At 48.8% G+C, this 12,938-nt stretch overlaps 3 protein-coding genes across 3 annotated transcripts in view; 1 reads left to right on the top strand and 2 right to left on the bottom strand.

The window, feature by feature from the left end:
• Positions 1 to 2,941, top strand: part of WWC2 (WW and C2 domain containing 2) — a 205,165-nt gene extending 202,224 nt beyond the window's left edge. The window contains exons 22-23 of the mRNA XM_047091855.1: positions 342 to 469; positions 2,752 to 2,941. Of these exons, the coding sequence (XP_046947811.1) occupies positions 342 to 469; positions 2,752 to 2,818 (195 nt within the window). The 3' untranslated portion in view covers positions 2,819 to 2,941. The remainder of the gene's footprint in view (positions 1 to 341; positions 470 to 2,751) is intronic.
• A 3,714-nt stretch (positions 2,942 to 6,655) lies between these two features.
• On the bottom strand, positions 6,656 to 7,318 carry LOC124519934 (claudin-22-like). Its single transcript, XM_047090404.1, has one exon. The coding sequence runs from the start codon at positions 7,316 to 7,318 to the stop codon at positions 6,656 to 6,658; it is 663 nt and encodes a 220-aa protein (XP_046946360.1).
• Positions 7,319 to 8,878: 1,560 nt separating this feature from the next.
• CLDN24 (claudin 24) lies at positions 8,879 to 9,541 on the bottom strand. Its single transcript, XM_047090406.1, has one exon. The coding sequence runs from the start codon at positions 9,539 to 9,541 to the stop codon at positions 8,879 to 8,881; it is 663 nt and encodes a 220-aa protein (XP_046946362.1).
• Between the last annotated feature and the right edge of the window lie 3,397 nt (positions 9,542 to 12,938).

Raw genomic sequence — 12,938 nt, 5'->3', positions numbered from 1 at the left:
CCGGGGCTCGAACTCATAAACCGTGAGATCATGACGCCGAGTGGAAGTCCCAGGCTCGAGCCACCCAGGCACCCCGCCTTCATTTCTTTTCTGAGGGTTCTTAGGCTTTCCAGATGCAATAAAACGATCACATATTACCCGTGTAGTAAGATCTTTCAAATGCGCTGCAGTAAACTCGTCCCCAGCGGCGGCCGCGCCACACCTGCAGGGGGAGCCGCGCGGGACTGTCGCTGCGGGGGCTGCCCTCCCGGCTCAGCGCCCAAGCCCTCAAGCCTTACACCCTGTCTCCGGGACTTTCTAATTAGCGTCCCGTGGGGGGTTGTTTTTATTTCCTTTGCCAGGCCGAACAGTCCAAAGAAGAGCAGAAGCAGGACTTGAACGCGGAGAAATTGATGCGGCAAGTGTCCAAGGACGTGTGCCGGCTGCGCGAGCAGAGCCGGAAGGTGCCGCGCCAGGTGCAGTCCTTCAGGTAAGCGGCCCGGGCCCGCCGGTGCTCCCGGACTGTCCTCCGCGTGGTCTCGGTTCGGCAGGAGCTCACGTCAGCAGTGACAGCGGGTGGACCGTATGTGCTTCCATTTGCTCCTTCGTGAGGTTACACCCCCCGCCCCCACGACAGCGGTCCTGACCCGATTAAAGCCTGGCTCCCCAAGAACCCAGGGTGTCCCCGGCGCTTAGAAGCAGTTGGCACATCCCGCTGAGAAATCTTGACGCAAAATACGAAGAGGTATATATCTTTGGGTCTTGTGTTGTTCACTCACTCAACAGACGCCCCCCCCCAACCCGTGGGCGTGGATGCCCCTCACCCCGGCCCCCCAGGCTGTGCTGGGCTTGCGGGGGGTTAGGGGGGATACACGCCGAGAGCCTGGGGCACAGGCCTGGGTGGGAGAGCCGGATACCTGCCCCAAGCATGGTGGGGGGGGAGGAGTGGGGGGGGGGACAGTCCTGGTTTCACCTGCAATCAGGGGCCCCGTGTTCCCCAGCCGTCTGATTTGTCAAGGGAAGTTGGAAATAGGAGTCCTACGTGAAATACCTCAAATGTTAACACTGGCAACTGACTCTGGTATGTAAACCCCGCCTGAGCCAAAGAAATCCATTAGCGGGGAGTGTTCAGTTTGTGGTTCCACCTTAAGGCTTTCAGTGACGTCATGATCAGGCTTACTTGCCTTTTTTTTATTTTTACTTTGTATTTTTATTTTTTAAGAGTTTTTTTTGTTTTGTTTTGTTTATGTTTGAGATAAAGAGCAAGTGTGGGAGGGCAGAGAGAAAGAGAAGGAGAGAGAGAATCCCAAACAGAGCCGGGATCAAGAGGAGAAACCACAAGAGCCAGACGCGTGGGGAGGCGCCTGGGTGGCTCGGCCGCTTGAGCGGCCGACTTCGGCTCAGGTCATGATCTGGCAGTCCGTGGGTTCGAGCCCCGCATCAGGCTCTGTGCTGACAGCTCAGAGTCTGGAAGCTGCTTCGGATTCTGTGTCTCCCTCTCTCTCTGCCCCTCCCCTGCGCGTGTTCTGTGTCTCTTTCTCAAAAATAAGTAAACATTTGAAAATTAAAAAAAAAAAAAAAAGCCAATGAATTCTTAGCCGACTGAGCCACCCAGGCGCTCCAAGGGTTGTTTTTTTTTTTTTTTTTTTAAGTAATCTCCACACCCAGCGTGAGGCTCGAACATACAACCCCAAGATTAAGACTCACTCACTCTACCAACTGAGTCAGCCAGAGGCCCCTCAGTTGCCTTTTTTTTAAGTTTTGCTTTTATCTCTTCTGGAATCAAACAAGTCTAAAGGATTCAATACCATAAAAATAACTCATTCCAGTTTCCACAGTTCTGTCATTCCCCCTTTCTTCTCTTCCTTTTCCTTAGTCTTTTGAGCTTTTCCACCTCAGTGCCTACTTCTTTGACCCCACGCTTCCTCCACCATGTAGACAGACCCGTAGTTTCCCAAAGGAAGGCCGGTGCTGTATTCTTTCTTTTCTTCCTTTTTTTTTTCTTCTTTTTTTGCTTTGTTCTTCTTCATGGCTGCCATCGTGCCCCACATAATGTAACACATCCTCAGTAAATAGGCGTTGACGGGGTACTCTGTACGACATGAACATTACGTACCAAAGTGGATAGATCGCTCCTATCTTTCGTAACTATACAATCCCAAAACGTTATTTATTGTTTTTTGGTTTTTGGTTTTTGTTTTTTTTCAGTATTCTCCTAACCTCTGAAAACCATCCTGCCCTATTTTCTCAGCTTCTCCCTTTCGGGCTGTTTCTCCTCAGCGCTGTTTCGGGGCGCAGGACAGACCTGCCTTTACCACAGTCACGCTCTTTCTTTCCCCTTCATTTGGAGTCGCGACATCACTCCACCCTTTCCTTAGCACGGTACTGATTTTAAAGGACTTTCCCGATATCACGTACTTCTCTACGAGGCCCTGAGAAGTTCCCTGGGACTTTGGACTTCCTGCATCCTTGACTGCCTAGTTCAGAAGCACTCCTAACTGACCCGCTGATGGTTTAAAAACTGTCTCACACTGGAAATCCAGGAGGGAACGTACTGCCTTTGTCTGTAGGTGATTTACCGTAAGCCAGAACTACCCTTCTCCCGCATTACATCCTGTCGTAACAGGCAAAGACGATCTTGACCTTATGGGGTTCTGCCTAAGGAACAGATCCCCTCTCCAGGCTGGCAGAGCTCTTGGGACTTTTTTCCATGGCCACAGAGTGTTTTCAGCTTCCTACTGAAGTCCATTTATTTCTCACCCCTGACTCTAGGGAGAAGATTGCCTACTTCACCCGAGCGAAGATAAGCATCCCGTCCCTGCCAGCCGATGATGTGTGATCACATCCCTGAAGACATTACGTTGTCTCCTGTTCATTCTTAGGGAGGGTACAAGACTGAACGTTTGTTTTGCTTCGGGGGGTTCTTTTTGTAATGTAACTATCAACTCTTAAAGAGCTTTTATTTCACAGCAGATTTTCAACATGTTAATTTGTAAAGTATCTTGAATGTAATTCTTATATGTTTAAAAAAGAAAAGAAATCCGATAACCAAAACGGGCTGATCTGGTACACGAACGTCCAGTACCTGCGTTTTGCCAACGGGCTGCAGTTTATAAAAGTGGAACGGAGGCCGTGCCCCGTGCATATCCCAGTGGCCCAGCTGTTGAGAAATGGCTCGGTTTAGCAGGTGATTTTTGCTTTTCCTTGGTTGTCCCACGAGCAGACTGAGGATGGCAGCCGGCCGGGCGGTATTTTTGTACCAAGGGGCAGCTCTTTGAGTTTGAACTCGAACGTGAGTACGGTTCCAGCTCCACCTGAAACAGGTGTCTGCGCTCCGGTCCGCCACCTGTGTCAGAGCCCCTCGTTTCCTTAAAACAACTTCCTTTCTGTCCTTTTCTTTGAGTCTAAAGAAAACAAACCGCCGGAGCAGTGCTCCTGGCCGCGGGGAAGGCCTTTTGATGGGTCACCTCCTGAGCGGGGAGAGGAAGGGGGAGAGCCGGGGACCCTACACACACAAGTCACCTCCTCGGCGAGCACCTGCCGCCTCGGACGCAGCCCGGGCCCGCGTACGTGCTCCGAGGGCCGTGCCCAGCCTGCGCCCTTGACGCCACGTCCTGGGCATGAGGCTGGTGCCCCGCACGGCGCCGTGGTGGCCGGCGCTCTAAGCCCAGAGCGAGCGGGCGATGCGGAGGGAAGCGCGTCAGCACGCATCTGGTGAACCTGGGAGTCCCGATTGGATCAAAGTTGCCAAAAAAAAAAAATTTTTTTTTAAACTTTATTAAACAGATTTCTAACATTTACTAGAAACTATTTGGCAGCTCTCGTGTTTAGGGGATCCTATCTGCAATTTGTGGTGAGGAGGCCAAGAGAAGAGTGTGCCTGGGGACATTATTAACTTGAAATATCAGCCAAGGCGGTTGGTTAAGAAAACAATTCTAGATGATCTCGTGTCGAGAGGGGAAAAAGGCTCTAGGTCGTCTGTGTAGAATGTTAGCCCACCCGCCCCAGGCCCTGCTTGCGAGAAACGTATCTGCTCTGCCAGCATAAAGGCTTTTGAAGTAAAGAGTATTTGTGCAATTTAACTCCTACTTATCATTCAGTCAGTTCTACTGGAAGAGGCAGTTTTTGGTCAGCCATCTTTCATAGCAAACTCAATCTTGGTGGGTTTGCTTTGTTTTGTTTTGTTTTGTTTTGTTTTTTGAGAAGTACAAAAATCCTCTTAACGGAATGGATCCCTTAAAAAAATAATAAGTTCTATTTCTAAGATAGCATCCTCAGCAAGAATTCTTAAGTTTCTTGAAAGTAATTCTACATATTCTGGAAAGTTCGTTTTATCAGAATCAAAATTCGAAGTAAGCAATTTCTGAGCCGAGAACTTTAATTATCTCTTCCTAAGTTATCCCACCACTTTCATCTAAAATGTCTCCGAAGCCATAACTGGACGTGACACCACTCTGGACAAAAACCAGCCTCGCGACTGCGCACCGTCCTTCGAGGCCGCGCGGCCCATTCTTTCAGATGACTAAGGAAAACCAGAGCAGGAATGCCATTCCTCCTTGTCAAGGTCAAATGTGAAAGACAGAAGTTTATTTAATATAGAGCTAAATGAAGGTCAGCCGTTTTCAGCTTCGTAGTGTGGCCGTGAAAATGTTTATAGAATTATGTGTAGTTGTACCGTACGATTTTATTTTCTTCATTTATTTATTTACGGTCTTATTTATGTTCTGTTTAATATATAGTTCGGTTCTGGCCATTTTAAATGTTTGACCCAGAAGAGGCTATATTGGACTATTTACACCTTTATAAATCTTCCTCAGATTAGCAAATCACTCTTTGTCATACAAAAAGCTTCAGACCAGTATACAAGAATTAAATCTGTCTCAGGCTGGTAGTTAACAGTTGTGACCAAGATGCTTTAGGTTTTATTTCACAAAATGTGCTCCTTTCTAACATGAGAAACGAACTTATTTTAGTATAATCCTTTTCCACACTTTAAAAATCAGCAATAGTGTTATGTATTTATAGGCAGCTTTTCACAATTCTGTCATGTTTGTACTAACCCAAATGATTCACAGTGACAAAACATTTTAATAACTTGATCACAAAACCGTATGAACAATATGAATTTTAATATTATAAATACTATTTTTTAAAGGTAGAATTTATTCTGCACAGGGTAAAAAGAATGTAATATTTAGGTCTCAAGTTTGAATTATCAGTATGTTATTATAATTTTGTATATCAGAATCTAAGTTGCAGGTACAAAAAAAAAAAATATTGGTAGCCAAATGAACAAAGTTTAGCTGAATCTCTGTGGCATGCAAATCAAATTTAAAATCTTTTTTTTTTTTGCTATTACTTTATCTATATTGTATTAAATATCAAAAGCTCAGGACTGAACTAAATATTTAATCAGGTTAAATTCTGAATATGTTTCTGTTTTAATTTGTCTCGTTTGTAAAAGTATGCAAATACATCACATAGATTAACTTTGGTTTCTGCACTTTCCCTGTGTTTGTGGGTGGACAAAAGTTCGGTGGGTTTTTTTGTTTTTTTTTTTTAAACAAAGATGCATATTGCCTCATACTTTATTTCAGTGTCGTTTATTGCTTAATTTCCCTAATTGCTGCAAACAAGAGTTTTCTTGAGCCACGTACCGAACAAGTATAAAATCTCTCACGAGGAAATTCCCAGCCCCGCAGTTTGCTATGGATAGTTCTTGGTTGGAAGATACGTATTGCTGAGAGGAATAAAAATGGCATATTTTCATAGTGGGAGTAAAAGAAGGGGCTTCCAAGGTGAGCTCTGGGGTCCCCGCCCATCCCAGCCTGTGCTCTGGTCGGCTGGCCGGGCCGTGGTCCCGGGAGCTTCTCCGTCAGTGCACCCCGCCCTGACCCTGAGTGCCCCCCGTGGCCGCTCACCGAGCCAGGGGTTGGCCGGGGCGTCAGTTGTCTGCAGAGCACAGGACACAGAAGCCAAAGCACACCTGTGGGGTAGGCTTTCCGTGACTCTTCCCATGCACCAGACCGCCCCCCTCTGCCTCTGCCCCGGTGAGGAAGCATGAATGAACCCGGCTGCCTCTTGGAAAAGGCTCCGTAGAGGCGCTGAGGTCTCCGAATAAAAAGGAGATGGCGCGTCCCACATCGCTTACCTCCCAAGCTTTCAAAGAACCAGCAAGTTTTTAGGATACTCTAATGACATTTGCAATCGATCTGCAACAAGACTAGTTTCAGTATAATAGGTGATCTTACACACTTAAAAGCAGTAGGCGATCAGCAGTAACCTTTCCAGCTGCCAAAGTGACCCATCTCTACGAATGACACCTTCAAAGATACGGAGGCACTGATACAAGGCTTTATTTACCGGTTCTGTGCAATCACTGAATCTATTTTAAAATTGAGAAAACTCATCCACAGTAATGAGTGTGATTACTGTCGAGTCTTGAGTGGTTTTGGTCTCAGAATAGAAGAAGACAGTGGTTTACTCTCCTAGAAGGAAATTGCAATGTAAGAAGCCAGTAGCCACAGTGAAAAAAACAAAACAAAAAACAAAAAACAAGTGCATTTTAGAAAATTAAACAGCTCAGTGTACGGGCAGCTGTGCAACGGGAGATCCTACCAAACCCAGACAGGAGTGAGCTTCACTTGAAGAGTAGACGCCACTGATCCTTCCTGGCTTAGACTTTCAGACGGGCTTTTTTCATCTCCAGGTGCTGACGGTGACACTGTGTTTCTACCACCGCGTAGGGGCCCGGAGCCGGAGCTGCCTGGGTAACGCAGGCCACGCAGTTCAGCAGGCAGCCTCCCAGGAGGAGGGAAAACCCAGCAGACCAGCCCAGAAAGAGGGCTTCCCCAAACTCCCACCGGGGCACAATCTCTGGCATGGTCTCATCCCAGAACTCCTGGACGGTCACGTGGGCGACCCAGGAGACCGGAACCAGGGTCGCGACGCCTGCTGCCCAGAACACGGTCCCTCCCAGGATCAGCAGTCCCTTCTTGAGGCCTGGCCGCGTCTCTCCGACCCTCAAGCAGTCCAGGCCGAACCCGGAGGCCAGCAGGCCCAGGAGCCCCAGCCCGTTGGACAGGAACATTAAGATCCTGGAGATCCTGAGTTCGGCAGGCAAAGCCAGGAAGGATTCAAAGTCCTTGCACTGCGTCCCCCCTTCCTCTTGGACGACACAGACCTGCCAGAGTCCCATGGTCCAGTTCTCCATCTCGTTTAAGTCCAAATTGAGGTTTTTCCATTGTGGCAGGTAGTTTGTAAGACAGGACAAAACCCATCCCAGCAGAGAGAGTGAAATTCCAGCTAATTGCGCCACGCTTCGAACTACCAAAGCCATTGCAGATCCCCAGGAGCTTGAGCCAAACTAACTCCTGCCTTTCGATCTCTGCGTGGGGACGTGTGACACCTTACGCTGTCACTTCAGAGCTCGGAAATATTTCTTCATTGTGTGTAGAGGATTCTTGCCAGAGCTGCTATTGTTTGAAAAGGTGTTGACTAGGTTTCAGCAAAGGATACAAGGAAGTAAGTCTGCCAACCAGTAATGCCCAGGTGTGGCCAGCACCGTGCCCGTGTCCTAGGAGCTGACTCCGTAGTAGCAGTTTGTCTCTGCAATAACATCAGGTAGGACCGATCCTCCTTTCCTCGTTAACATTGCTAGCTTTCTAGCGAGTCAAAGAGTGAAGAAGTCTCAACGCAAAATGTGTACCCGACAGCTTGGGCTCAGCTCCCACCGCTCGCTTTCTTAGCAATTACACCTGTCCAGATTGCCATCTGTTGCCGCTCTCCTGTTCCAATACGTACGTCGTGGTCATACCGGATGTTACCATTTTCTAAAAGTGAGTTCCAGAAAAGTATTTCTTATCGGAAATCTCTCTAGACTTTGCATCGGGTCTGTTCAGAAGACCCATAAGCTACATCCACCACATAACATAGGAAGCAGTACTGAACTCCCAACCCCAAATACCCAGTCTACTTACCTACACGCCTTTTTGTCAGATCCGTGCACGTGTGCGTACGCACTTGTTATTTATTTATTTTTTTCCCCTACGTGGGCTTTCTGCATCGTGGAAAAGTTAAGCTGTAGGACTTTGTAGGTCAGAATGGACATCTCCCCTGGTTCACTTACTAATGTATGTATCCCCATGTCTGTCATTTTTCACTGAACCAAGGAAAGTTGTTACTGAGCAAACGAACTGTCACTATCTGGATAGCAAGCAAAATATTTTTGGAGTTGTTGATTTTATTATTTTTTTTTTAATTGGAAACTTTGGAAGGGAGAGACAGGAGAGACTGGCCAGTATGTTGACTCTTGAGAGAATCGTGATATACTGAAAACCGTAAGCCCCCCTAAAACCCTGTCACACGGCACCTAGTCATCTCCTAGATGCAAACCACCTGTGTTCAAAGAAGACCAAAGTCCCTGTGGTGGAAATAATACTTTGGGACAGGCTTAACAGGGGATATTGCTAATGCAGAATGTTTAAAAGATCGCAGATTGGTTTTTTTTTTTCCTTAGGAAATAGAAACTAATTATTATTATTCCCAGCTATCAACAAAAGCAAAGTTCCTGATATAAAATTTAACACATCAAAGCTTAATTCTGATTAGAATGGACGGCCACCGCCACGTTTTGATTTAAATAACCGGGTCGATGAAATTGTCTTCGCTCATCCCTGTGTAATGCTTCCCATGATAGTTTCCTTTTAGATATAAGACTTGCCTCTTTCTTACTTCTCCAGATTTGGGGAGGAAGAGGGGACCTAGGATCGAAAAGTAGTTACTTAATGAGAAACCGAGAGCAGCACAGATTTAATTACATAACAAAGACCCCTTTCTAGCATAGACCCCACTTCGCGGTTGATGTGGAAAGATGTGTCTTTCTGCTCTTGCCAAAGTCTTACACTCTCGGGTCTGCAGTTCCATTTTCCAGGTACAGACACTGAATTTGCATTTCTGCCACCGCGTAGGGGCCCGGAGCCGGAGCGGCCTGGGTCGTACAGGCCACGCAGTTCAGCAGGCAGCCTCCCAGGAGGAGGGAAAACCCAGCAGACCAGCCCAGAAAGAGGGCTTCCCCAAACTCCCACCTGGGCACAATCTCTGGCATGGTCTCGTCCCAGAACTCCTGGACGGTCACGTGGGCGACCCAGGAGACCGGAACCAGGGTCGCGACGCCTGCTGCCCAGAACACGGTCCCTCCCAGGATCAGCAGTCCCTTCTTGAGGCCTGGCCGCGTCTCTCCGACCCTCAAGCAGTCCAGGCCGAACCCGGAGGCCAGCAGGCCCAGGAGCCCCAGCCCGTTGGACAGGAACATTAAGATCCTGGAGATCCTGAGTTCGGCAGGCAAAGCCAGGAAGGATTCAAAGTCCTTGCATTGTCTCCCCACCTCCTCTTGGACGACACAGGCCTGCCAGAGTCCCATGGTCCAGTTCTCCATCTCGTTTAAGTCCAAATTGAGGTTTTTCCAATGTGGCAGGTAAGTTGTAATAATGGACAAAACCCATCCCAGCAAAGATACCGAAAGTCCAACGAGCTGCGTCGCCACTCTAAAGACTAGAGCCATTGCAACAAGTCTTACAACTTTGGCCACCCCTGTGGGAGTCCCTGTCTTTCGTGCTTCACAGTAGTGTGACCGTTTTGGTCCTATGCTGCCCGGAATATAAGCTTTGGCCATTAACTCTTTGGAAACTCTGAAATGCGTTTTTGTTCTTCTCGAATATAATGTTTCATGTAAAGGACGAAGGACCCTGTTAAAACTATGAGTTAGGCTTTCTGATAAGGATTTGATCTGTTACCTTCCAATTTGCTTGGTAAAATTATATCCCCAATGCTTGATGAGTATAAGTCTGAGGATGAACAAAGAGGGCTCTGTGACCCCTCACCCTAAAATACAACAGAAATCTTTGTGCTTCAATATGGGTTAATTAGATTTTAAGTGGTGATAAAAGGCCGGCTCTTTCTGCAACAGGACTTCATTGTGATAGCTGAATCTGAGGTTTCAGGGATGCAAAACAAGACCTTGTAAAGAAAGGTAGACTGTTTCCCTATAATCTTTATTCTCCTCGGACTTCCTTAACCTACACAAGGGCCTGGCCCTCCTTCTTGAGTGTCACAGGCCCTCAGTGGGGACTTGGCAGGAAAGTTGCCCCAGATTCCTTTGAAAGGTAGAGGCGGGTTCACTGGGTTCGTTAAAATGAAAAAGACCGACGACTGATGCCCAAGAGGTGCTAAGTGAGGAGGGGAAAATCCTGGGAAGCTCTGGGTCTCACTCTTAAGATTTTCTCCATCCACATTGGGGACTTGGTTTTCCAAGTCCCACATTAGGGACAGTGTTTCTCGGTATCTGAGAGGCGTGTGTGTGTGTGTGTGTTGTGTCCCCGTCCAAAGCTGAACTGTGTTTGCTGTCATTTAAGCCACACAGACAAAGCACCACCAGGCAGGAAGACTCCCGACGGGTCCAACACAAAGGTTCTGGTGAGAAAACAACAGCCACAAGGGGGCTGACCTTTGAGGCTTCATCTTGTTTGTTTTTTCGATTTAGGCCCCACCTTGAGAGCATACTTCTGCAGAGGGTGACCCCTGAGAGAATACAGGGCCTCCCAGGTGGGACAAGGGGTCACGTGCTCCAGGTTCCCAGGGCTGCTCCAACCCCTCTCTGTAAGGGGCCCCGGGACTCCTGCACCCACAGCGGGAAGGTCGGATCTGACAGGCTTGGGGGGGGACAGACAGGAAGGTTCCTCAAATGGAGCCGTTGCCCTGGAGGCTTCTAACCGGCTGAAACAGAACCACTGCCCGTCACGACCCAGTGGTTGAGTCTAGTCCAGGGTCAGAGAAGAGCTTTTATGATATTGCTCAATGGGAGATGGGAGAGAAACAGAACCCAGAGCCTGATGTAGCCAAAGAAAGCCTCAGAGTCATTAGGTGAATGGTGCTGTCTCGAGTATTTGCTATCATTTTATGTTAAAAAAAAAAAAAAAAAGATGAGTTCTTAACTTTTACAAATTTTCAGAATCCCTTAAGTATACTGCTGTCCTCAATGAACTAAAATAAAAGGTGGTTCCGGTTTGCACAAAGACGTAAGAGTCCACAAAGGGCTAGCGATTTGTCCTGAGCCCTTAGCACCAGGAGCTGGGATAATGGTAAGCTAGGGCTTTCCTGTAGGCAGGTGGCCAGGATGCAGAGAGCTCTGGAGAACAACCATTAAGAGTCACGAGGAGACGATTCCGAATATCACAATGAGACGTGTGTGTGTGTGTGTGTGTGTGTGTGTGTGTGAGAGAGAGAGAGAGAGAGGGAGGGAGATGGAATGGAATAGGCCGCCCTGGGAGGCAGTGACCCTTCCTTCCCAAAGATGTTTTAAAAAGGCTAATTCTCACCTGTCCGGGCCACCGTGGGGGAGGTTTGTGCCATGCTGGGGGGGGCTGATGGGTGACCCCTCAACTCCTTTATTCTTTCAGCATTTAGAAAAATTATTCTAGCACCTCCTCCTGGCCAGACTGTTTAAGTGTGAAAGACACAATCAAGACCACGGTGGATGCAGGCCCCGCCCCAGGGGCTCGCATCCCAGTGGGAAGAAGCCATCGCGGAAACACGTGAGTAAGAGAATTCGGAGAAATACAAGGAGCAGGGGAAGTGAGTGCTCAGGGCGGGGAAACCCCAGTGCAGCATCCCTGGGACTGGAAGGTGCGAAGCCCCGACCCACAGCCGCATGCGCCTGGGCCGGTGTGTGGGCTCCTGCTCAGGCCGCGCTGGTCCCGGAGTGGGTGTGGGGGCGGAATTTGGAAAACAAAATCACCAGCACAACGTTCAGTGAGTGGAGGACCACACGATCTCTGTCTCCCAAACATTAATCTGAAAACAAAAACCCCAAGGGCGCCTGGGTGGCTCAGTCAGGTGAGCGCCTGACTCTTGATTTCAGCTCAGGTCGCGTGATCTCAGGATCGTGGGATCAAGCCCTGCGTCGGGCTCTATGCTGGGCGTGGGGCCTGCTTAGGAATCTCTCTCCCTCGCCCTCTGCCCTTCCCCCCCAACTCGTGTGCGCCGTCCGTCTCTCTCTCTCAAAAATTAAATGAATGAATGAATGAATAAGTAAAATTAAAACAAAAAGCCCTGTTTACCAAAAGTCACACACCTGGGGACACCTCTCAGTCCAGAGCAAGTGTTGACGAATGTCCCCAAGTTAAACCATCCGTAAATTTAGTTGCTTGAAAACAGCAATCACGTAGATGTATTTACTCGCGAATCTGCAGTCTGGGACAACGGGCTCTGCTCCCAGTGATGTCAAGTGAGGCTGAACATCACCCTCACAGACAAGGCTGTCACAGGGGCCTGCTCCATTCTAGGAGAGGGACGGAGAGGCACCGTCTCTCGGTGGGGAAGCAGCAAGTCTCTGGAAGAACTGTGGGACTGGAGGTACTTTCGTGGCCATTTTCGGAAAACGGATCTGTCAATGCAGCTGTGAGCCAATCTAGATCCTAGGAGACACGTGGCAGGCATCGCGTGGGGAACACGACCTTCCTTTCCCTCCTGGGTTTTATGTTTTCACGTTCAAGGTGAAGTCTGTGGTCGCAGGCAAAATGGGTTGCTTGCCCTCCCCTGCCTGCTGTCCTGGGACCTGCCGTCGGGGAAGGGAGTCCCTTCGAGGGTTCACGGGTTCAGCCTCACGCGTTTGGGCCCCCGCTCTGTGCCAGGCAGCACGTGAGAACCAGGGCTGGAGAGAGCGGTCGTCAAGCAAGACCAACCCAGAGAAGAAGACGGGATGCTGAACACCCTGATAGGGACAGCGCTGGGGCAGGATGGCTGTTTCAGGGGAGGGACGCCGGCAAAGGTGTCTGGGGATCGCTCCCAAAAGACAGTGGGCCGGAACAGCTGGTGCCTGGCCGGAGACCGAGGGCGCCTGTCGAAGATGAGGCCGGGTCACGGGGCACCGTCATGCAAGCTAAATCATTTGGAGTTTAGAA

The sequence above is a fragment of the Lynx rufus genome, unplaced genomic scaffold, assembly GCF_022079265.1.
Source record: "Lynx rufus isolate CCGP_SWC_20201006 ecotype Redwood Valley unplaced genomic scaffold, mLynRuf1.p SCAF_3, whole genome shotgun sequence".
In the NCBI taxonomy this organism is placed as follows: domain Eukaryota; kingdom Metazoa; phylum Chordata; class Mammalia; order Carnivora; family Felidae; genus Lynx; species Lynx rufus.
The sequence above is the reverse complement of the archived record's forward strand: the minus strand, read 5'-3'. Positions and strand labels throughout refer to the sequence as shown.

Bases quoted from the DNA above. Each gene is read 5' to 3' on its own strand.
- LOC124519934 (XM_047090404.1), bottom strand. From the start codon at position 7,318: ATGGCTTTGGTAGTTCGAAGCGTGGCGCAATTAGCTGGAATTTCACTC.
- CLDN24 (XM_047090406.1), bottom strand. From the start codon at position 9,541: ATGGCTCTAGTCTTTAGAGTGGCGACGCAGCTCGTTGGACTTTCGGTA.